Source organism: Teleopsis dalmanni, chromosome 2 (genome assembly GCF_002237135.1).
Source record: "Teleopsis dalmanni isolate 2A chromosome 2, ASM223713v2, whole genome shotgun sequence".
NCBI lineage: Eukaryota > Metazoa > Arthropoda > Insecta > Diptera > Diopsidae > Teleopsis > Teleopsis dalmanni.
Genome location: NC_051847.1, coordinates 210,642,552 through 210,667,336, shown reverse-complemented (window position 1 = coordinate 210,667,336; position 24,785 = coordinate 210,642,552). Strand labels below are relative to the sequence as shown.

The 24,785-nt window shown below is 29.8% G+C and overlaps 4 protein-coding genes across 8 annotated transcripts in view; 3 read left to right on the top strand and 1 right to left on the bottom strand.

Moving 5' to 3' along the window:
- The first annotated feature begins 1,104 nt into the window (after positions 1-1,104).
- On the top strand, positions 1,105-2,349 carry LOC119686177 (lysyl oxidase homolog 2A). Its single transcript, XM_038100678.1, has 3 exons — positions 1,105-1,730; positions 1,786-1,940; positions 2,083-2,349. The coding sequence occupies exons 1-3, from the start codon at positions 1,138-1,140 to the stop codon at positions 2,319-2,321; spliced, it is 987 nt and encodes a 328-aa protein (XP_037956606.1). The 5' UTR covers positions 1,105-1,137; the 3' UTR covers positions 2,322-2,349.
- Positions 2,350-3,300: 951 nt separating this feature from the next.
- LOC119681270 (AN1-type zinc finger protein 6-like) lies at positions 3,301-8,638 on the top strand. Of its 4 annotated transcripts, none has more exons than XM_038094412.1 (4): positions 3,301-3,417; positions 5,927-6,014; positions 7,706-7,768; positions 7,863-8,638. In XM_038094412.1, the coding sequence occupies exon 4, from the start codon at positions 7,865-7,867 to the stop codon at positions 8,480-8,482; it is 618 nt and encodes a 205-aa protein (XP_037950340.1). In that variant the 5' UTR covers positions 3,301-3,417; positions 5,927-6,014; positions 7,706-7,768; positions 7,863-7,864; the 3' UTR covers positions 8,483-8,638. The 4 variants fall into 4 exon arrangements, with proteins under 4 accessions (XP_037950340.1, XP_037950341.1, XP_037950344.1 ...); XM_038094413.1 differs by lacking the exon at positions 3,301-3,417 and adding an exon at positions 5,578-5,646; XM_038094416.1 differs by lacking the exon at positions 3,301-3,417 and adding an exon at positions 5,608-5,626.
- Positions 8,639-12,831: 4,193 nt separating this feature from the next.
- LOC119678615 (G protein-coupled receptor kinase 2) overlaps positions 12,832-24,785 on the bottom strand; it is a 63,979-nt gene continuing 52,025 nt past the window's right edge. Inside the window, exons 2-11 of the mRNA XM_038090550.1 lie at positions 18,784-18,879; positions 18,586-18,706; positions 17,908-18,498; positions 15,313-15,418; positions 15,033-15,222; positions 14,276-14,524; positions 14,046-14,203; positions 13,770-13,973; positions 13,133-13,396; positions 12,832-13,062 (exon numbers count right to left, since the gene is read on the bottom strand). Coding sequence (XP_037946478.1) covers positions 12,970-13,062; positions 13,133-13,396; positions 13,770-13,973; positions 14,046-14,203; positions 14,276-14,524; positions 15,033-15,222; positions 15,313-15,418; positions 17,908-18,498; positions 18,586-18,706; positions 18,784-18,879 — 2,072 coding nt within the window. The 3' untranslated portion in view covers positions 12,832-12,969. The remainder of the gene's footprint in view (positions 13,063-13,132; positions 13,397-13,769; positions 13,974-14,045; positions 14,204-14,275; positions 14,525-15,032; positions 15,223-15,312; positions 15,419-17,907; positions 18,499-18,585; positions 18,707-18,783; positions 18,880-24,785) is intronic.
- LOC119678617 lies at positions 21,848-24,224 on the top strand. 2 transcript variants are annotated; one of them, XM_038090554.1, is made up of 5 exons: positions 21,848-22,006; positions 22,163-22,231; positions 23,587-23,846; positions 23,897-24,039; positions 24,117-24,224. In XM_038090554.1, the coding sequence occupies exons 3-4, from the start codon at positions 23,616-23,618 to the stop codon at positions 24,017-24,019; spliced, it is 354 nt and encodes a 117-aa protein (XP_037946482.1). In that variant the 5' UTR covers positions 21,848-22,006; positions 22,163-22,231; positions 23,587-23,615; the 3' UTR covers positions 24,020-24,039; positions 24,117-24,224. The 2 variants fall into 2 exon arrangements, with proteins under 2 accessions (XP_037946482.1, XP_037946481.1); XM_038090553.1 differs by having other exon boundaries at positions 21,849-22,006; positions 22,078-22,231.

Here is a 24,785-nt window from a genome sequence, read left to right as displayed (position 1 = left end):
GAACATTTTCTTTACCATCTACAAAGAAAAATTATTATCTAAGGTAGACAATTGAATTTGACACTATCTTTACTCTACCTTTTTAATATCTATATAATAATATGTATCAAAACTAAGAGGGCGGCTTGATAAGTCGGTGACTTTTTGAATTTCCCGCGTAGTTACTCCAAATGCAACAGTGCTGCTGTCAGCTGTAATCTACCAGTGGGCAACTTTTTAATTTTGAGCAAGCTACGTCGTTCAGTTGGTGTTTGATAGCCACTCAAAGCAGACAACCTCGTTAATTTTTACGAAAATGGAAAAAAGTGAATTTCGTGTGCTGATTAAGCATTACGATCCCAAATCCACGAATTGGGATACGAACTGCTACCTTATCCAGCATATTCTCCAGATTTAGCCCCTTCCGATTATTTTCTGTTTCCAAATCTAAAGAAATGGCTGGGCGGTAAGAGATTTGAGTCAAATGAAGAAGTCATTACCGAAACAAACGCGTATTTTGAGAGCTTTGAGAAAACCTATTATTTGGAGGGAATAAGAAAATTAGAAAAACGCTGGACTAAGTGTATCAAGCTAAAAGGTGATTATGTAGAAAAATAAATTGTTAATTTGCCGAAATAAATTTGTTTTATTTAAAAAGTCACTGACTTATTAAACCGCCGTCGTATTATCTAACTATACTAAAGATCCATACCATAGTACAGAAGAGTCTAGAATGTTCATTTATATAATATGTTTATATTTATAGTCGATATCTAATAAAGTAAAACAATAAGAAAACAGATTTATTTTCAGTAAATTTTTGACAGAATAACAACCAGATGTTTCATTGTATATATTTTACGAAAATAGGTTTAAAATTTTGAATATATATACTTAGGTCTATAATATGCTCCACATAAGATTTAACACTTAATCAGTGTAATTTGTTTAAACGAGTAGTGCAACCGGAAACAAAAAAAAAATATGTTTACCGTTTTACTAGTTGTGATTTCTTTGCTCGGAGCTACGCTGGCTCAAGGTGAAATAATTATCACTTGAACTTTCTTTAATCAATAGATGATAGTAAAAAAACATTTCTTTTTAAATTTAATAGAAGTTTCAAATAGTGCCTTAACAATTGAAAATAATTACAAAAACATGCTCGTACGTTTGAATAGTCTTCATGGCGGCCGAACAGCGACAGGAAGACAAGGACGAGTTGAGGTTAGTTTCAATCACGGTGCCACGTGGGGCACCATTTGTAGTACCAATTGGAGTTTCCGTGAAGCAAATGTGGTTTGTCGTCAATTGAACTTTGGTTATGCAGCTTATACGAATCAGACAACGGAATTCGGCAATAGCAGAGAACATCCTTGGGCTATGGTAGGTACTCTTTGTCGAGGTACTGAAAAAAAACTCGCTGATTGTTTTCGTGAAGCTGCATATCCCAATTTGTGTAATAGTAAATATAACAGAGTGGCTGTAGTACGATGTGTGATGCGGAGTGCAGACTTAAGTCTTGGTTTGAGAGATATTGAACGATCGGTACGTTTGGACAGTGTACCAATGTCACGTATAACATGTGCTATGGAAGAGAATTGTGTATCGCGTGATGCTTACGTAATACGTAGAACCAACCCACATGCTGTACGACATTTGTTACGCTTTACTACAGCTGCTGAAAATGTGGGTAACGCTGATTTCAGTCCTTATTCTAACTATGACCAATGGCAGTGGCATCAATGCCATAGGTGTGTTTAAATGTAGATTTAATGTTGATTCCTATTCTAATAATATCTTGAACAGACACTTTCATAGCATGGAAACATTCGCTACATTTGATATTTATGATCTAAATTATCGAAAAGTAGCTCAGGGACATAAAGCTTCATTTTGTTTAATGGATACGAAATGTGTGAGTGGTATCAGACCAAAATATACCTGTGGCAATACAACGCAGGGTAAGTTTTCATATCCTTATATGATTGTCAGTTATGAGAACAAAATTATTTATAAGTGATGTAGCATAATGCATACATATTCCAATTATTTCTCTATAATTATGTATAATCCAAAAATTGTGTTATATTTTTATCTTTTTAGGCATTTCAATAGGTTGCGCAGATTTGTACACTGCCGATTTGGATTGTCAATGGGTTGATGTTACCAATTTACCTGTTAATAGGAATTATATATTACGTGTTGCCCTTAATCCAGAATATAAAATTGGTGAGATTTCTTTCGAGAATAATGGAGCTGAATGCTTGCTTCACTATACTGGCCTCAGCGCAACAACAAAGATAACACGTTGCAGTTCCGCTTCATTATGGTTCAAGAAATGAGCTTATTGGGTTAAAATAACTAAAAATAAATAAATAAATAAAAGCAAATAAAAAAACAGATTTTTTTACACATATTTTTTTCTTTTTGTAAAAATAATGAAATAAATCGCTTTATATACCATAAATAACTACAAATGTCAACAATCGTTGTTTTCGGTAAAATAATCACAAATCAATGTTAAATGCACGTGTGTCTACTGCCTCTCTTACCTTCTCAACCCATTCCTAAGTGATCATCCGCGTTCTACAAAATCCATTGTTAGTGATGTGTATTTTTCATCAAGTGTTGAATCGAGATTTATCCATTTACATTACTTTGAGAGTATTTGATAATTTTTGATATAAATAGATTACTTTTACATGCTGAATATCTAAAACTCCCCGGTATATGGAAGGCTACGGAGCGAGTTATATCGTTTCAGTTAAATTTCTTTTAATGTCAAATTCTCGCAACTGCTTTCTTTGAATGTACCATTATTCACACCGCTACCACAATTGCTCTTCATCGCGATGGGTGCAGGAGTTAATAGTTGTTTGTCTTTCACATTCTACAAATAAGATGATGTAAAGGATCACACTCTGTTTATTGATTGATCTTATTTGGGTGTGCATTTAAACCACTATCACAGTTTTCTCTTATTCTTTACCTACGACAAGAATAATCTAAGCGATGGAGGGGAGATTTGTCGATATCTGTGCACTCATATTTGAAGCAAAAAAAATTTATCGCACCTAGACTGAGGAATAAAGGTGCTAGCATTACCTGCATTATCCTGCGCGTATATGACCATTTGTCATATGACTTTCTGTATAACATTGTCTCCTATTAGACTACTAAACTGTGCGAATACTGTTATACATTTTGTAACATAATAGTAAAAATTATTTAGTGTGCTTGGACGTATTCGTCATATAGAAAATTGTTGCTTGGATTTGATGGACAATATTTATTTTATTCAACTTTTTCTGTTGAGTCAGTTTCAAAAATTTTGACTTGACTAAATAAAAATCTTAAATTGTTTTAAATACTGTGCACGAGGTTTCAAGTTCAAGTCCCTTACGTATTTTGTTATTTTTTATTGGAGTCCATTACGTGGTAAGAGCGATTATATATTTTCATACGAATCGTTTACGTGAATCAACAATGTTTGATTTTTTTTAATTTATTATTAATCATTTAGAGGTTCATTTAATACTTTTGTAAGTACTAATTTTACTTTAATATACCAAATATAGTCAAACTTCCATAACTTGAAGTCCAATTTTGCAAAAAAAAGGTTCGACTTATAGGGACTTCGAGTTAGAGAATTTTTTTATATTTTTTTATTTTTGTAAGAAACTAGAATTACATTTTAAGATATTTATTTATTTGCAATCAAATAAAGCTTAGAAGTTATAATGAAGTATAATATTCAGAAATTAGGGTTTGGGACTTTAATTTTTTTCCACTTTATTCATACTCTTATCACTATCAGTTGTAGTATCATTTGTTTGCAAATATAAATTCAGAATTTTGAATAAGTCTTCTACTTCATTCTTGGAAGGCTGATAAACAATTACATCCATCGAACCCTCATCATCACTTTCCGTTGCGCTTAGAATTGGATCCAGTAATTTAGAGTTTTAGTGTTCAATAATATCGTCATCTGTAGGAAAGCTTGATGTATAAATTTCATTGTAAAACTTAATATTATCGTAAAGAGTACCATTGGAAGTTATTTTATTCATTTGAAACCACGCTGCCAACAACCGGCATTTACACAAAGAAGCAAGATAAAAAAGAAAAAATTAAACATTTGTTTTCGAAATAGGGACTTCCCCTAACAGGAAAATGCATTTATATAAAAAACAAAAATTCGGCTTACAGAATGCACTTTCTCCATATGCCTATCGATACGGAAAAAAATTTTGCTTCGAGATATAGAGAAATTCGAGTTATAGAAACTGAGAGCACGGTTGCCACTTATGGTACTTTAGTACCAAAATTGGTACTTTTTTTTCAGTTTGGTACTCTGGTACTCATGTTCAAAAAATGGTACATTTTCGGCGACCCAACTTTATTGTGGATATTGTATTGTTTTATACTTTTTGTACATTTTATATATATTGTATTTTCTTATAAAAAGACAATAAAAAAATTTTGGACCTTTTTTTACAGAAATGGTACCTTTTTAAACCAATTTTGGTACAGAAAAAAATTTTGAAGTGGCAACCGTGACTGAGAGTACAAACTGAGAGCGTAACACAAATAAAGTGACATATTTCGCTCTTTACACAGATTTTCAGGGAACAACTTTGTATAAACAGCTGATTTATACATGAACACAAATTTTACTTCAATTAAAATATTCAAGTAAAGGCTGAGTAGCATTTTCAAATTTCGACAGGGATGTTACGTTCTCTCAGATGCTCTCATTTACTCGAAAATTTACTGGTAGAACGCGCTTGTGTACACACAGTGTTACCCAAATTTACTAAGAGTAGATAATGGAACAGACCTAATATGAATTTTACACTATTATACCAGGATGTCTATAAAATGTTTTTGCTCTTAGTTTTTACAAAATATTTTGTTTAAATAGGTTATTTCATTTTACCAATTATTTAGTGCATTTCTCATGCTTTAGGTAGTTCGAAAAAGAATTCCATTAATTTCAGAATATATGTGAATATACATATGTTTTCGCATTACTTCGAGAAGGGTCGATTATGTTGGCATTTCAAGTCACGCTCTTGTGATTTTTGATCTGTGTCCAGATCACCACTTTCCACCGCATTTTCTTGGTGTCTACTCTATTTATTATATTTTTCGTTCTAGTTTCTAGTTCTCCTTTCTAGATCTAATTTCTTTTTTTTGAGGACTTGAATCACATATGACTCTATCGTTCACCAACTCTCTGGGGTCGCTTTCATCTTTTCAACTATATTTTCGGGATTTATAGGACCAATTTGCTCTATTATCTCTTCTTTATTTGTGAGCCACTTATTACAGTAAAAGAAGGTGTTCTCTGCGTCGTCACAGTCGCGATCGCCATAAATGCAGTTCGGCAAATGCATCCATCCCATGCGATACAGGTACTTACAAAAGTATTCATGTCCGGTCAGCATCTGAGTGAGATAGTAATATCTGTCTCCCGATTTCCGTCAATCTAGCTGTCCATCTTATTCAGTGTGTATTGGACAAACTTATTTTAATTGAACATCCCTGATTTATGTCAATATACGCCACATTTTCCGTTAGTTGAATTGTTTTGTGTTTTGCGCCATTCGTGCATTTAGAAGAGAATATTTTATAATAAATTGCGGTGATTTAATTGTCAAACTTGTAATAAATTTAAATTTAAAATAAATATAAATTACTTATAACATAGTGAACATATAAATTCAGAAAAATATTTTGTTTACGAAGAACGCATCCAACTTTTTTCGGAACAAAAAAGATTTCTCAATTGCTTTAATAAATTGCTTGATATTGTTTTCTTATTTCGTATTGTTTTAAATAAATATTTAATATGTGAACTCTTTTTATAAAATTCGATTTGTGTAATGTGTTTCACTGAAATTTGCACATTTTATTAATAGTGATGTTTGTTTACTTTATTTAGTTTAAAGTAATCCGGACGCAAGCGAAAACGGACCATTTAGCTTATAAGTTTCGGATGACCAATCTTTTATAGCTTGGAGGATTAGAAGGTAAGTACAAAGCACATTATTAGAATTTATTAATTGCATACTTTAATTAATAATATTTTATTATTTATTTTTATTAATAATATTTTATTATTTTTTATTATTAATAATATTTTATTATTAATAATATTTTATTATTTATTATTATTAATAATAATAAATTATTAGAATTTACTAATTGCATACACTAAATAATTATTTAATTACTTATTATTAATATTATTATTATTTATATCAAGCATATTTTTGTTTTTATTTATTAACATTTTCATCATTTACCTATGAAAATACATATGTACATTGTGACCGAAAAGTTTTCGGGAAATTTTAAATAAAACGCAAAATTCTTAACCTTCATCAATATTTATTTATCTCCTTCAAAATATGCTCCATTAGAACGATACACAAATGCCAACGTCTTCAATCATCAAAAATTTTATAGGCGCTTTCCGGTATGGCTTTGAGTTCCCTCTGCGAATTCTGTTTTACGTCTTCTATGGATTCAAAACGCGTTCCTCTGAGTGGTAATTTGAGGTTGGGAAACAGGAAAAAGTCACACGGTGCAAGATCAGGTGAATACGGTGGCTGTTCGATGGTATTTATTGAATGTTTGGCCTTAAAATCGTTGATAATGTTGAACAAATTGAGGTGAATCGGAACAAGCCGGGCGTTGACACGTCGCATACACAAATTGTCCACCAAAATCAAACGAGCCATCTCACGACCGATGCCTAGCTCTCGTGCTATCTCTCTAACACTCACATGAGGATTTTTGAACACGATTTCCTTTGCCTTTTCAATGTTTTCGTCGGTGGTAGAGGTCGAAGGTCGTCCAGAACGCGGCATGTCTTCGACGGTCGTACGACAGTCCTGAAAGGCTTTGTACCACTCATAAACTTGAGTTTTCGATAAAACTGATTCCCCATAAGCCTTTTGTAGCATTCGCAACGATTCTGCACACGAAATTTCGTTCGAAAAACAAAATTTGATGCAAACTCTTTGTTCAATATTTTTTTCCATTGTTTTTTTCGCAACGCACTACTGAGGTGAACTGGTTTCAACAGCTGCCGTAAACGAACTGTCCGACAGATCGCGCTCATTTTGGCATAGTAATTAAACAGTGCTGCCAAACTACATAAACTTAAAATATCGAAAAATATACAGCGCGCGAATTTTAAATGAGAATATCCGAAAACCTTTCGGTCTTAATGTATGTAATACAGGGATATACATACCACGCACATAGCCAGATATCTATATCGGGAGGACTTTTAAAATATTTCAATAATATAAAAAAAAAGTTATTATGAAGTTATGATAGTGTATACATATAATTCATCGGGTCCAGTTTCAGTCATTCAATCCCCATCTGGCTACGGGCCCGATTCAGATATAGCTCGGTGAAATGATAACGTCATTTTCAAAAACCAAATGTTACCAAGTATGTCTATTTGAAACTAAAATTCTGTCAAAGAACAATAATATAAAAAATATTTTTATATTGTTCATATTTTAGTTAAAATATTCCATTAATCTAAGCATTTTATAATAGTAAATTATTTAAAATTTTATAATTTCACATTACGTAAATCTATATTGTGAAAAACACTAGCTGCCTTTCTGTTTTCAATAACTAATTTTTTTTAAACAAATTTTTTTAGAAACATATCTTTTCATATTAAAATCTATTATAGACCACCATTCAAAACATTGTGCAGAGTCTTATTCAATGAAATAGAAACCGCCAATTTTTCAAGGTAACCATATTAATATGTGTTAAAATCGAAAGAAAAGAAACTATTAAAATATTTTTTTTCTTCAAATTAATGCAATCTAATAAAAAAAAAAAAGAAATGGGTGAAGAGGACGAAAAAAAATCAGACAATAAACCTTTCTGTCGTTTTGGATGTGGATTCTACGGTTCCATAAATACAGATGGTCTATGCTCAGTATGTTTTAAGCTCACAGCACAAAATGGCAAGAAGAAGCGATTAGTTCTTAGTAAAAATACAGTTGGGCCATCTAATGAAAGCATGCTAAAGGGTAATAGTAAGACAATGAAAAATGTTGCTGCTTCAACTAACGAAGAATCACAATTACTGTTACCGTCAGAAACAGACCCTAAACCATCTGCATCTAAGTCTGAAGTAAATGCCGAACCAAATTCCATTGAACCCTCTACAAATCCAAATGATAACGCTTCTGGTTCAGATCCTGTAGCATCTGGTTCTAATCAAAATGATGGTAGTTCCCATGAGGCGGATAAACCGGTCAAAAAAAAGATTCGATGCGCAAAATGTGGACGAAAAGTAGGTCTTACAGGGTTTGAATGTAGATGTGGACTAATATTTTGCGCAGCTCATAGATATTCAAATACTCATAGTTGTACATTCAATTATCGTGAGATGGGTGCTGAGCAAATACGTCGAGATAATCCACAAGTTGTTAAAGAGAAGATTGAAAAAATTTAAGTATTGGTAGAAATTATTTAGTGCTTTAATACAACAATTTTTTTCTTATAAAATACCTAAAGATTTGGATGCGTTTCTATTAGCACTAAGGTTATAAATTTATTTCGGTTTATTTTTCATAATCAAAATTTTTTTTTTCGTTTTTTTTCATCAAAATTTTTCTTGCACGGTATTTCTTTCTAATACTTTATAATAAATTTTTAAATTATAGTAATTGCAAATGTGATTTTTTTTATGCATAATAAAAAAGTATCCTAAAATATAAGATAGATCATATATAAAAACATCTAGAGTAAAGAATGGTAATAATAAATGGTTTAATGCAAAATAATCTTACATTTTTTCTCTATTTCTCTAAAGATTAATTTTTAGAGCGGAGCAGGACTGGGTCAATTTATCAGACTGAATTCATATAAATGAACTTTGGTTAAAAATGGGGTATACAAAAGTTTAACGAGGAGAAAACGAAGAAAGAATGTGTATTTGTTTAATTATCTTAGAATCACCTAAATCCAATGTTATTTTCATTAATATTTTCATTAATAAAATACAAATATTATAATACTTATAATATATTTTTGTTATTTATAAAAATATATAATAAAATTATATAAATTGTAATTTTATAGATTTAATAATAAACAATAAATTCCAAGTAGTTACAATGAATAATAAATAATATATTATAATAAATTATATATTATAATAAATATATTGATTATAATTATGTATTATAATACATTATTATTGTACAAGAACACGTTCACTTGTTCAGTTATTCCACACATATGGGAATCTATGTGGGAAATGGGAAAAGGAAGGGACCAGGTCCTTCCTTTTCTTAGAATTCAAACCATTTAAAAATCTAAATGTAAGTATACAAGTATAAGTGATCATGAGACTCGATTTTTTAATATTCAAAACACCAATAGAAGTAGTTACAAATCTTTGCACAAGTAAAATCATAGATCAAAACATAGATGAGTTTCGTAAGTTTAACCGAAACCAGTTTTGATTCGTGTGAAATCATCCAATCAATCTTAACTGACTGTCAGCTGAACTTTTGCAAATATTTTTGATATTTTATTCCAAACTAAGAAATTGTTTCATTAAAACAATTCCCGGTTCTTTTTAAATTTTCTGATATTTATTTTCTATAATTGCATTGTACGCCTGTTCATTGGCGAGGTTTGCACCTAAAAATATTCATAGAAAGTGAACTCTTCTATTATATTCGCCTGAACGATTTCACTGTACACTTTGTTGGAAAAGAAATAAAGGAAATAGTGTTGCATAGTTTTTATCCATCTACAGAAAAGACTTCCAAAAGATATGAGGAAACCTATGGGTTAATACAAACACTGATGTTTAAACTCCTTAGCAGTATAGATGCATTCACAATGCGGAGATGATGGATTTATGGATTATATGATAAGAAATCAACAAACCACCAGCTAAATCGAATTTTAAACTTTTGTCCAGTATTATACATGAAGTGAGTTTAATGTTTAATAGAATGTTTCCTGACTAGACTTGCAAAGATAATAAAGATAGAATGATCGCATATCTTTTACTTTATTTGTGTAGTATAGCACATGGACTTATAATAGAAATAACGGTTGAAAGCCTAAAAAGATGACAAGATGTTAACAAAAATAATATAATAGGATTATATACAGAAACTATGTAGGATAACTGTTTGCCGCTATTGGTACCAGAAATAGCAGTGAGTATTCCTCGTTGTTGCAATCCGTGTAGATCTATATAGCATGAAATATGAAAGCACTTACAGTACAAAGATCTTTAAAATAATGGAGTGGTGAAGGGACCTCACTACGTCGATGGGTGAGAGCTATAAATCAAAAAGAGTCAAAAAAGTAAGTGCGTTAAACATGATAATAGATGGTAATCGTTTTGGTAAACGTGCAATGTTTGGAGCGCATATTGGTGTATTTATACGTGACCTCAATTTGGCTAGGAGTGTTCTTGCTACATATGGTAGGCGTCTTTCAGGCTGAGGTCGATTAAAAACTGTGTTGCTCTGCAAACGCGAATGACACTTTGGTATCGAGACTGTTAGACCTCATTTGTATTCAAACCCATTGATGTCAGTTCTATTGCTATATAGCGGTCGATATACTCATAATTTGAAGATAAAATCCATCAGTAGAGCGTGCAAGAACGACCCTTATGAGCTTTTTGCCATTGATATATTTAACTGTGTGCTCACTTTAAAGGCATGATAATGGGCAATAGCTATCTTCGAGAAAAAGTGTTGTAATTATATTAAAATCTTCTTTCAATCTACCCAACCTCCTCATACTTTAAAAACAGTTCGATTTTATGTCAAATTTTGGAAAATAAATTTCATTTCAGAAAAAATAAATATTTTTTTAAACAATTTATTTTTTATTATATTTATTTTAGTTATTAATTCAAGCATTTGAGATATTTTTAAAAATTTTATTTTTTTTATTAATTTCTACTATATGACACCAATTAAAACTACAACGATATATTTTGTTTTTGTTTCTGCTTTTTATCAATGAATTAATATAATTTCACTTTTTCTTGCTGAATTTATTTTGTTTTTTTATTCATTTTATATTTGTAATAAAGTGTACGTAATCTTTAAAAATTTTTTTAAAAATATTATTAGCACAATTTTAAGCTCTTCTTTAAATTAATATAAAAAGTTAATTTAATTGTATACATATAAATAATTTTAATTACACTAAAATAAAATATATTACAAATCACTTTTTTTTATTAACAATCATTTTTAAAACTATAAATTCAAATAAGGCTAAACACTTTATGAGTTAAAAAAGTCAATATAAAAACATATAAAAATGGAACATAAAATATATATATAAAAATATACATAATAGTTATTTGTGCAAAGTGTTTTATAAAAGAGATTTCATTTAACAAATAATAGTTTTAATATAATAAAAAAATATTGCAACGTTTTTTTATTTAATTAAAGCCTAACAAAATTTTTGCATATAGATCAAATTTTTAGTTTTGTTAGTGTATAATTTTCATAAAAAAAATTTAAAATAAAAATTTTATTTATTTTTTTAACATAAATTTGTGCTTTTGTAATTTTATTACATTTTATTTAAATTATCATCAGCAATACTAATATAAGTTTTTAATTGGTTTTCAATATTATATAAAAGAATTATATGTAAAATTTTATTTCAATATTTACTACTCCCGAAGTACATAACTTCATTTTGCATTAACTTATTAAGATAGCATAGGGTCACAGTATACAAAACTAAACCCAAATACTTTATTAATTTATATATATAAATGCGGTAAATACAAATTCATAATTTAATATCAAAAGCAGTCAAAGACTTACTTTTATTAATAAAAAATACTAAAAAAAGGGGCACTTTTAAAGTTATTGCCGTCTAATAACGGTTAAAATTTAAAGTAATTTCATGTGAACTAATTTTTATTTATATTTTATTTTTTTTTATCAATACTATTTGGATAAAGTAATTTAATCTGGTGTAATAGATACTTTTTTGGAGTAGTAAAAATTTGTACAATTATTTGAAATATTTTAAAATTATTTTGTTTTTCGAATATTTTAATCTGCTTATTTACTATATATTTGAATGATGCTTTTTTAATATTATATATATATTTAAAATGAATATTTTGTTGCTGCTTCTGCAGCTGAAATACACTAAATGTTTGCATGATTTTACTTAAATTTAATAAATACGACAATGTGCTGATTAACTAGTTAGAGTTACAAATTACAGATATTTATTTCGTAAACTCTCATAATAATTAAAAGTATTTCTTTAATCAAATAGTGCCTTTGGACCAGTTTATGTAATAATCTGATGCTTATTTATGGTTATCTTTTAATGTTTAATTATTTATATTTTTTTGTTTTGAATAAAAACATTTATTACATGGTTCAGCAGTAAAATTGGATTTTGAAATATTTAAAGATAAATGCATATTATGCATTATTTGTTTAGGTAATATATATTTAAATATGTTATTAACATATTTCACAATTGTGTAGTTAAAAAAGATATTATATTTTTAATTTATTTTTGGAATAATGGAACACATTTTCTTTATTTTTTTCTATTTCATGTTCTACTAATTTTTTTTCTATTAAAACAATTTAAAAGTTTTATTTTATTTTCAAGTTTGCAAGGTTATAGCATAAACTGATTTGCTGAGACTTTTTACAATCAGTAATTTTTTTTTTCAATATAAAAGTCTTTTCAATATTTTTGATATTAAAAATAAATATCATATAAAGAAAAATAATTTTTTTTAAATTAATTTGTTTTTTTTTATGTTACGTGTATTAATTATGTTATTACGTATGAGTGTGTAACTATTGTTATTTATAAAAATTGAAAAAAATAACTTAAAGTATCTTTAGTTTGTATTCAGTTAGAGTGAAATTTGCAAAAAAATTTTGCTTTAATTCAATTGTTCTATCAGCTTTCAACTGTAGTTGAGGATACACTATGACTAGTGGTTAACAGATGTTCAGGAATGGGTATTGGCTGCGTTCTTGCAGGTTGCTTCTTCTGTAATACATTATAAAAAAACTTGTTATATAACTTTTTTTGGATAGTCATAATAAAAGAAAAGTTTTACCTTTCTTCTAAATGGAAAACAACCCGCTTTATCTGGTATTGGGGTTGCATTGATAAGTAAGTCTGGTGGGGGACACTCATCAGCACCAAATACATTTAATTCACGAAAACATTCTGTTTCCATCATTTCATTTTGCCATGAAATTGATACTGAGCCTGTATTAAATTTCGTATAAAAATTTGCATCGGATTCATCAATGTTTACGCCTTTTACAGTTGAAAACTGTTCAATATCGAGCACATCTTTGGCATAAACTGCATGTGGCTATAAAAATAAATAAACGTTAAATAAAATTCAAGATTAAGATTTCCTACATAAATATTTACTAAAATTATTACAAACATACTATAAATTAGAAATAAAGCTGAAAAATAAAATTAATACATTATATTGTGGTAGTGCGCAATCTACAGTTTTACCCCCTATGACATCGCCCATCTGTTCTTTTGCACTACTGCACACAAAAACTTTAAACCATAAACAATCGACCTTTGGACCCACTCCATTGAAATGGGCAGGTTTTTCCGTCTTGATCCCGGTTGTTTTAATTTTAAGCCCCACCCATCCTAAATTCACTTCCGCTTTCTAAACTTCCCACCACGCACTTAAAATATTTTTATAATTATTATGAGCTTACATCTGGTACAAATGGTGGTTCTACCATGCCAGCATCAAGTCGTTTCCAATTAATACAATCGAAAAAGGGGTGTAATTTAACTTCACGTGCCCCATATCGTCCATTACGACAGCCTAAGCGTAACTTGATTGATTTTGCTAACAATTGTTGGCACAAAGATTTGGCATCATCGCTAAATTTACTAGAATACTTTTCTGGATCCTCCTAAAAATATAATTATATAAAAATTAATTTCATATATCATATTTATATGAGAAGATATGGTGAAAAACTTCCCTTACCCCGCCTATCGACTTCTTCGCGCTTTACTTTTTCTTTACGCATGCGAAACGGTGCTTGTCCTTCTATCATTTCATATAGTAAGCAACCAAAACTAAACCAGTCTGGTGAGAATGAGTATTTTTCATTGTCAATGACTTCAGGAGCCATGTAGCCTATAAATAATAATTCGATTTTATTTTATTTAAATTACTTGGAATATTAAGATTTTTATAATTTTTACATACCCACTGTGCCCACACGTCCACGCACCATTTCACCTTCTGGAATTTCCACTGCTAAGCCTAAATCCGAAATGCGTACATGACCGTGATCATCCAATAATATGTTTTCCGGTTTGCAATCGCGATAAACAATGCCTTGTTGATGTAAATGCTCCAACCCACACACCACTTCAGCACCATAAAAACGAGCACGTCCCAATTCAAAGCCAGGATCACCACCCATATTGTATATATGAAATTTTAAATCTCCACCTGGAATAAGAAGTTGAAAGATTGGAAAGAGTGTTCAGTTTTTGATTTAAGAAAAAAAATATGTATGTAAGCACTTTTAATATAAATATGCATACTTTTAAATTCTTGCACTTTTTTTTTATAGAGAATGTAAATGATATGCATATTCACTTCCTATACGTATTGTGCATGATGCATAAAACAAAAATATTATTTCCGAAAAATTGTTGAAATTTGATATACAAGGATGAATTGCAAACAGTATTACAAATTTTTAGATTATATACCATTTCCTAACTCTGTCAGCAATTTGTAATAGAAAAAAAAATTGCTTTACATGGATTGCATGGATGTTAAGCAGCATCCTTAACATCCTTAATTGCAAGTGCTTCAGAAATTTTTTTCTACACAGGCAAATTCCTGACCAGTAGCTTTTATGTAGAGCTTAATATGAAGAGCATATGATGCCTATATGATGAAGCCTATCAAGGCACACTTGATTTTAATTAACATTCTTTTAAGTACTTACCATTCATGATGGTCAGCACCAGACAAAGTGCATCCTTAGTTTCATATGCATAAGCCAAATTAACTACAAAACGTGAATTGATTTTTTGTAGTATCTGCTTTTCAATTAGGACCATTGATTCACCTTTGCGCTTTTTAATACGTTTCTTCTCTAGTTTTTTGCATGCATACATTTTTCCTGTGGCACGTACCTGTTGTGTTGTTGTTGTTGTTGTTACAGAGGATGGGAAACATTTTTATTTGTTGATTAGAATTTTAAATTTGTTGATTTGGCAACCTACCTGACATGCACAAACTTCACCAAATCCTCCTTTGCCTAGCACACGATACATACGAAATGTCTTATAGGTAATGGGTTGTGCTTCCAACCACTTCCATTGCAAATATCTACAAATAAATAGTTATTAATAATTTGTATATAAGTAACTTTAAGAAATAATCTCGATTTTAAAAGTATGTATATTTAAGGTACTACCCTAATAACTTTGTAAATGTTACCTATTCCATAAGAGATTGGGAAGTATCTATCTGTTTCTTTATAAAAAGGCCTGAAGTATGTTACCAACTTACTATATATTAGATAGAGTTTGGTTAGGGACGAAGAAAAGCATAGAAAAAAAATCGTGATATTATATCCCAATCAAATACCAGGAAATATTTCATCCACTTTTAATTTAGAAATTAGGATGTGAAGAACACTCTCTACATTGATGGGCGACTTATCACCGAGAAAGTTAACGAAATTATGGATCAGGTTTACGAAAACTGTGAGCACTTATGGCATTATAAAGAAACTGATGATTGACCACGCGGCGACTATTTTAAAACGTTTATATAAGGGAGGTTTCAAAATGAAGATATTTTTTTGAGTTCTTAGTACATTAAGCTATTTCATTTGCAATAAAACAAAATGAACTCACTCACTATTTATTACTCGTAAACACAGGCAACATCCAGCGAGAGTGAGAGTCGGTGACATCGCGATTAATTGGGAGGACATCATTAAATACTTAGGAATCACATTTGATAAGCGGTTCACTCGGCACAAGCACATACAAGTCAAAAGAAGTAGTTGCCCAAAAACACTGCACTTCTTACAACCACTTTTCAAACTCAACATTTTTAGCGTGAAGAACAGGAGTTGATCTACAGCCAGATAATTAGACCAGCACTACTTTATGGGTGTGTCGCGGCTCTACTATTCAAAAGCTACAAGTTGCTTAAAGTCAGGCTCTTCAAAGTACCATGATACATCCGGTCGAATGACATGCTAAGAGACCTTAGAATAGATCCGGTCAAAAAATAGATACGGAACAGAGCACTGAAGCTATATGCGAAAACCGACAGGCTACCCTAGTTAGTACTATCTAATCTCAAAGTAATCACTAATCGCACGGAGCGGTACGCAGATCTTATATCAGTCATTGAATAATCACGAAGCTTATGAGGAATACACAAATTAGTTAGTGAGATGGGTGGGACTCTGCAGAAACCACCCAGCTATCAAAGAGTAAAACTGCCCAGATGCACTAACTCGGAAAAGGCTTAACATAACATAACATAACTACATGAAATTTCGCTTTGAAACAGAATGAAGTATGATCATTTCTGAGATGCATAGTAAATAGTGATAAAAAGTGGATTATATATATTAATTATGTATAGACCTAATATTGCTTAAAACATATTAAACTCGACAAACAGTGACAAATTGCGATTGAGGGCAAGAATGGTGATGGTAGTATCTTTTATGGAATTGCAGGATTATCATATAATATAATTTACTATATCAAAACTAGGAATCATTTGAATTTCTACGATACAGTTAATGAAAAGCAAGAAATTAACAAAAAAAAGTGGCTGTAAATGTTGTTGTGTTTAGAATAATAACACTACACCCACATATCGTTAGATTATTATTTATTTCCATCTCTGTAATATTATCTTGTTGACATAAAATTAACGTCAAAAGAGAACTATGAAAGGAATATAAAATATAAAACTAACTAGGAAATGGAAGAAGGAGGTTGAAATACTTAAAAATACTTTTAAAATAAACAATTAAAGTTTCACTGAAAAACATGAAATACTTTTAGACCATTCCAATATTATGACAAGGCAGAATCTTTTAAAATAAAACCCATATAATAACAAACTTCTCCTGGCATTTGAATCTTAAATCTCTATTTTTCTTTTGAAATATTATATTTTAAAGTACAAAAGAATTGTTTACTAGAATTTCATTCTTAAAAAATCAAGTATGACACAGTCTGTATGAAATTCCTTACAATTGCAAATAAAATACTAAAAATACTTTTCGATAAGAGGTTTACAAAACTGAAAAACTAAACAATTTTTTATTTCAATTGAAAAGAAATTTGTTTTATTCTCGCTATTATTATTAAGAAAAACTTGCTTTCTTGTATATATTAAGAATTTAATACATATCTACATACTTTATAAAGTAAATATTTAAACAGTTGAGCAGTGTAGGCGTATATTAACTTTTATTATTTGCGTTGGGAAACCCTTTTACGCAAGTTTACAATTCTTTTATTCATATTTTTCATCATTTATTATATGTTTATATATACTGATAAAAAATTAAAAAATTAAACAATTAATGCTGAACAAAAAACCTTTAACATAATTAAAACTAAAGAAGTCAATATCACGTTGCATATAATTTGTCTTATTGATCTAAATTTTTATAAGTTATGCAGTAAATGCTTTACTTCTATCGTGGATTAGAATTAACAAAAGTTGAAAAAAAAAAAAATAGAAAATAAAAACTGCTACCTAACTGCACTTAAAACACTGAATAAAACTGATAAAAAAATTTCAAAGTTAAAAAAAAGAGAAACTGAAAAACTCACCGATGAAAATACATTGAAGTCTCAAATTCTCGAAATGGTTCACCAGCCAAAAATGCTTTCACTGCAGTAACGCATGGTTCGAAAAGTTCTTTGCTGCCACTTGTTATCTTATCACGGACTCGAGCTATGAGATCATCATTAAGAACATCAAGCACCAACTCATCAGCACCTTCACCAATCAGTTTTCCAACAACACTATTGGCATGACGACAATCGAGACAATTGATATCTTTTACACAATCACCACCACCGCCACTATCATTGCTGCAAACGAACTGCGTCGTTTGTCCATCAACAGTTTCCATAATCCCATTATGCTCGTCACCATTATGATTCCTGACGTCATTCTCAATATTTTTATGATTGTTGCTGTTGCTATTGCAACTATTGTTGACGGTGGTATTGTTGCATTTTTCAGTCTCAGCTGTTGTAGTTGTAGTAGTAGTTTCATTTGCATTGCTGCTACCATCACACTCCTCTATATCGCTGCGAATACCATTTTGCAGTTCGATTGGTGTGCCTATTGCCAAAAATCTATGACCAATATCACGTGCTATGGATATTCGTTGTTCATCATATTCCACTTCGTATCTGTACCATTTTTTAAGTATAGTATTTAATAAACTTTATTAATTTATTTATTTTATTCATCAAATAATTATAATTTGTGATATTAACCTTTGCGCTTCATCAAGGAACGATATATAGCGAAAATAAATAGGACGTTTATTTTCACAAAACTGTCGAAATAGCACGCGTCCTATAGGCTGTTGGTCTATGACGTAGCCATAACTTATATCTATGAAATATGATAAAATATGTATAAGATAAAAAAAAAAGAAAAAAAAAAGATAATGTATTAATAAAAATATTTACCTAGTTTGTCTTTGAGATGTATACACTGCGATATGTGAGGAAATTGCAGTATTTTGCGCCATTTTTTACTTTTTCCTTTATTGCTATCGGAACCACCTAAAAATAATAGAAACAAAATTATTACGATATTATATTATCAATAAGAAATATATATTTATTTAATAAAACCTTATTTTTTTAAGTATCGCTTCAGTGGCGAATATCGAATACTTAAGAATGACTTAAGCTAAGTGTACATTGTAAAACTGAGCTTATATAAACTATAATGTTCTAATAGAGTCTATATTCTCCATCTAAGAGGATAATATTACATACATATATATGTATATATAGTAAAAAAGAACAAATAAAGTATCTGTTAAATATGATGGAAACAAAGTCTATGTATAAAAGTAAGGAAGTTCTGAATATATATTAGAAAGCTCTACATTAACAAATCAACCATACGACAATTTTTAACAAGATTTCTCCGCTTTGTGTGCCGTTGATAAGAAAAAATACAAAATCGTCCTGTTCTCAAAAAAGATTTAATAAAATTTAAAAAATTTGTTATACTTATATGGTTCTTTTGAGTTGACGATTCGGGTTTTATATTTGAAACCCATGATTAGTTACCTGAGCGAACTTGATATCGATTTAAACAGTACCCTGCTATTTTTTTTTTATAGTGAGAGTAACAACAAAAGATCTATAGAAAGCAAACAGACAAAGGCCTGTTACAAGTAACCCGTCTTAGAGCAAAATAATATTTCAAATTGTCCCACTTGCTCATTATATATACTCTGCTCATTATATTTTTGAAGCTGTGATTGTTTTGCGAACAAGCAACAATTATATTCATATAGGTAAGACTTCTTAATTTGGCTTTAAGAGCTTTTAATTATTTACGCTTTATTCATAATGTTTATTTTATGTCAAAAATATATCCACAAAATATGAAAATAAATAAAAATATTTTCAAGTTAGCCGGATTCGAATAGTAAAGAAAAGACAAAGACAAAAATTTAATTTAATTTATTGAAATTTCGCTGACTCATCATCAGTGTCTTAGGAAATATTCGAATTTCTTAATTAGTTTATAGTCCGTATATAATTTGTTTGGACTGCAAGTGTCAGGCTAAATTTCAATAAATTAAATAAAATTTTTGTCCTTGTCTTTTCTTTGCTATTCGAATCCTTTTAACTTTTAAATAGTTTCTTTTTGTCATAAAGACGCATCTCTTTGGGCAAGAAAAAAATTAACATTATAGTAATATTTTCGACAGTCAACTGTAAACTTTGTACATATATCTAAAATAATTCACAATAGACGAATAGTTTTGGCAATCCTGCGTTGTAAGTTGCTTACCGGTTAAGCGGTTTCGAAGAAATTATATTAAATAAGCCAGTAGTGTTGTTGTTTGAAATATATCAAAAACAGTAAAACTGCTTACTAATATTAGGTTTTCTTTCGTAATCATGTCACAAAAGAGTTAATAAAATAAGCACTACTTTTAATGGCAATTCTAGACAAAATGGCGATTTTGTTCGGTTTATATATAATTCTTTGCAATTATTGATGAGAATATTTTTTTACCTGGTTATAAACAAAATATATTTTTTTATATCTTTTAACAGTAAAATAATACATGGAGCAAATAAAATATTTGTTCCGTACAATGACAACACGAAATACGAATAATTAACGAAATCATTCGTTGAAAGATAACCGGAAATTTCGTATGTACTTCCAAAAATCGTTCAGAATAGACGAATTTTTAGTATTGGAAACCATGTGATTTGAGGTGCTTATTAGTTAAGCAATTTCAAAAAGGTTGGACTAAATAAGCCAGCATTGTTGTTGTTTCATATGTTATTTTTAAAATGAACAATAAGAAAAAATAAAATATAGGAGGAAAAAAAGTGCTAGCTAACAGTACTAAAAATAATGGTAGACTAATTTTATAAAAAGTTTTTGTATAAAACTTTTATACAAACAATTTGTAATGTTAAAAAAGAAATTCTTAAATAAATAATAAAAGAAACAAAAAACTTGAATTTAAAGTTTAAACACTTTTTATAAAGTATCACTTGATGAGATATGCTGGGGGACCCAAATTCTAAAGTGGCAACATTTGCACTTTCACGTAAGCTCTTGTATGAAAAACAAATAAATTCGAATACAATAGCAGCGTATTTATCTATATGAGAAAAGGTGGAAAAATGTGCTTGTACAAGGCACTACCAGGCACATGGCATACGTGTGTCTACTATCTGTGATATGTGAATGTACAGGTACAATCATATGACATGTTATATGTATTGTACGATATAATAGGTAGTTGTAAAGGCACTCACATGTAAAAAATGTGCGAATATTTAATGAAATTTTCAATTTAACTAGAAAAGATGTTTATTGTGCCGATAGCAGGTTGCAAAGGAACGTAACGTAACGTAACGTAGCATAATGTCACGAAATCTAACGTAACACATAACGTGAGATAGGAAAGTATTAAGCTTGAAATTGAAAATAAAAAATGGATTATATCAAATGTAGGCGAAGGTAGTAGCATAACTCTAATGTACACTCTGTTAAACAAATAGCGACATTGAAACCAAACAATATATATACTTTTTATCCTTTTTTCCGTTGTCACATTTGGTATGTTGGTGTCGGTATACGAGTATGTCACCAAATGCTGGTAAATAATTGGATTGTGTGCCATGAAGTTATTTATACGACTTATGGCATTCACAGTCAATAGCATTTATTTTAATTTGTTTATTCATGTGAGTAATAAAATTGTAAAAGGATTCATTAAGGTTAATTAAGTGGGAGGATTGCAAAATTGGCACAGACGAAAACATCAACTCACGTCAAATAATATACTTTTGTGATGTATTTGATGAAAAACTTAACAATATAACAACTATTATATTAAGTAGTAATACTTAATCTAAGTTGCCATGTGAAATGTTAAAACAAAATTATTAAAACTTTTATTTGACATAATTGCGTTTAAAATTTTTTTACTTCTAAACAAATATTTTGAGCTTGTTATTTTATATCATTTGAGAGCTTTATTTGATACAAATAAAATTTATTGTAGGATAATAAAGTAATAAGAGTATAGTTTGTCTAAAAATTAAAAATTACTACTATTTAAGAAACGCAACTCTAGCAAGAAGCGCCAAAACTCTCATTTCTGACTTGCAGAATATCAGTGGATATAGAAAAGCCTAAGTATGCTTATAATATTTTGTATATATTGAATTTTGTTATTAATGTTAACAATTTTTTTATTACATACAAAGCCATAGAGTGTTAAAGTATCTGCATTGCTGTTGTAAAAAAAAAAAAATAAATCTACATAGCGAACTCTGCGATACATTATTTTAGCACTATCAAATACAGCCAACCAAGCACGGTTCACACTTCGGTTCTAATAGCGACGTAATAGGATTTCTGGTAAATAATTGATTTGATTAATGTTTATAAATTGTATTAACTATATATTAAATATTCGGGTTATAAGGGTTATTCATATTAAAAATATTCAAACAGTTAACGTCATTACCATGAAAGCAAGAAACAGCTATTTTTAATAAAGGTGAAGTTTTAGAATTAAAAAATATTTGATGTTCATTTAAGTGAGTATGAGAATATTGCATGTGAAGAAAGGTCTTAAAATTTGCCTTCATATGCAATGGAGGATTGACAAATATTTATATGTATTGATAGGAGAAAACATGAAAAATAGTGGTGGCGGTTTAAAATAAAATGCTACTATATTTGAGACTACTATATTAACTCTATATTTGAAACATTATTTCTTTATTGAAGATGTCCAGGGTTTTCTTTAGGAAAATGTAATCATGGCCTTTTCAAAAATTCAAAAACATCAAAATGAATAATAATCAGACAATTTAATATTATAAATAAAAAGTGGATACATTTCAACGTCTTAAATAAGGGCTCTCAATTTTTGTGAGGTCAGCAAAGTGAGACCTCATGCCCTCAGGTCCCAGACCAGGATCGTACACTACACATCATGACTAGTCTTCATGACACATAATTCCTTTGTATGTTGTTGCGCACTTTTACTCTTTTGTGGCTTATCCTTGCCCCACACTAAACTTTAACTATACTTGAACTAATATCGTTTATTTATCTTTTCACTGATGACGGACCGTAGAAACAAGGGTTGGTAATAAATTTTGTAACATAGCCTGCATCATAGTTTTCATCATTGTATTGAGTTGTGTCTGCATATTATCCATAAGTTTCTCCATGTGCGAAACCGGCAAGTGGGAATTGGACGGAAGTTGCTGGGATCTGCTTCGTTTCTTCACAGCATCGGCATACGATAATGATGGCTGACTGGTGAGATTAATGTGGAGACATTCTATTTTTTTAGGTTTTGCGGAGCGCAGGGGTATCCTATGTAGTTGGCTGAGTGGGACTTTCTTTCATTTTGATTAAGTTTAACACAGATTTTTTTAGTATTTGTTTTAACGTATTCAACAGCCTTTATTGAAAATTGTAGAAATGTAAATCAATCATTTGATCATGCATAAGTGGTCATAACAGTTGATATCCTTGAAATCCCATCAAGCACACACCAACTTAGATATCGTCAATTCTAGTTTGACATCTCGCTATTGAAGTGAAAGTTAAAAAACTATAAAACCCTCAAAATCTCTTTAAAAAAACAACTATCTAATCTCAGTAATTTGTGATATTTAATTTATTTTCAAAATCAAAACTTATTTCAACTTATTTTAAAAATACAAATTTAATTTTAGTAATAATATTTATTTTAGAGAGATTTTGTTACTTTTATTTAAAAAAAATGGCATCGAAGAAGCAAACCGGTTACAAAACTAAAAACGTGGATTATGGGCAAAGATTGATTACGGCGTCAGAAATCAAAAACAAACTCTTTAAAGATCCGAAAGATATCGCAAAATCTAGCACTATGGGCGCAGGATCTACTAAGAGTACATTGGTCATGGATGAAAAAAAAAATGGCAAGCCTAAGGAACCAAAATGGGTACCGATTAATAATTGTGCTGACACTAAGGTAAACTAATAATTTTAATTAAAAAATACTACAATTAGTAATTTTATTAGGAGGCGCAGAAGTCTAGCCAAGTACCACTTTCTAAAAAGCAAGCAAAAAAATTGGATCAGAAAGCCACTAAAGAATTGCGTAAATTTCAAAAGGCTTTTCCTGCATTTAATGCAGCTGAATAGGAAACCGGTGTCTTTAACGAGTAAATGAATTAGATTATATATTATAAATTATTTGTTAAAATATTCTTTTCTTTTTTTTTTTTTTTTTTGATTTTAGTGATGAATTTTTGTATAATAAGTGTCTTTGTATAATAACGTTTATTCTTACTTAAATATCCTGAAAACTTTATATATTTGCAACTGTTCAATTACAAATAAATAAAAACAGAGCCAATATATGTAAAGATATTAGTAAACTTTTTGTAACTATAAGTCAAAGCGATTTTTGTTAAATACTTAAATATAGTTCGTATAGAAATAGTAGAAGGCTATCGACAAAGAGTTTTTATAGTAAATATTGGTATATATATATATCTCAAATTTGAAAGCATGACAGGTTAGTTAGCAAAAAAAGCTCTAACGAATTTGAATCTTCTCCTAGCCAATGATGGGCATTGACACATAGGTAGAGTACAGTTTTCTGCTTCTCAACAAAGTCACTATGCCTACGAAATTCATAAAATGGTAGATATAGTCTTACTGTATTACATGCAGTGGCAGTGTCAGTACCGATTCCCTAGCACTGAGTCGCTTCCACTTTAGTTTCATCAACTGACTACAGCTAATTTTATCTAATTTGATTATGCGAGTTTTGTGTTCTGTTTTGTGAAGAATATTTATCCTTCCCAGTCTTTCATTTCTAAAGTCAAATTTTTATGTTTATTTGCTAGTTTAGTCGTTGAGGCTATACAGGTATCTGAAAAGTTAATATCGAAGAGCAGCGTTA

Coding starts and splice junctions, on each gene's coding strand:
- LOC119681270 (XM_038094412.1), top strand. CDS start 7,865: ATGGGTGAAGAGGACGAAAAAAAATCAGACAATAAACCTTTCTGTCGT.
- LOC119678617 (XM_038090554.1), top strand. CDS start 23,616: ATGGCATCGAAGAAGCAAACCGGTTACAAAACTAAAAACGTGGATTAT. Junction 23,847..23,896: donor ATAATTGTGCTGACACTAAG/GTAAACTAATAA, acceptor TAATTTTATTAG/GAGGCGCAGAAGTCTAGCCA.
- LOC119686177 (XM_038100678.1), top strand. CDS start 1,138: ATGCTCGTACGTTTGAATAGTCTTCATGGCGGCCGAACAGCGACAGGA. Junction 1,731..1,785: donor CAGTGGCATCAATGCCATAG/GTGTGTTTAAAT, acceptor TATCTTGAACAG/ACACTTTCATAGCATGGAAA. Junction 1,941..2,082: donor CTGTGGCAATACAACGCAGG/GTAAGTTTTCAT, acceptor TTATCTTTTTAG/GCATTTCAATAGGTTGCGCA.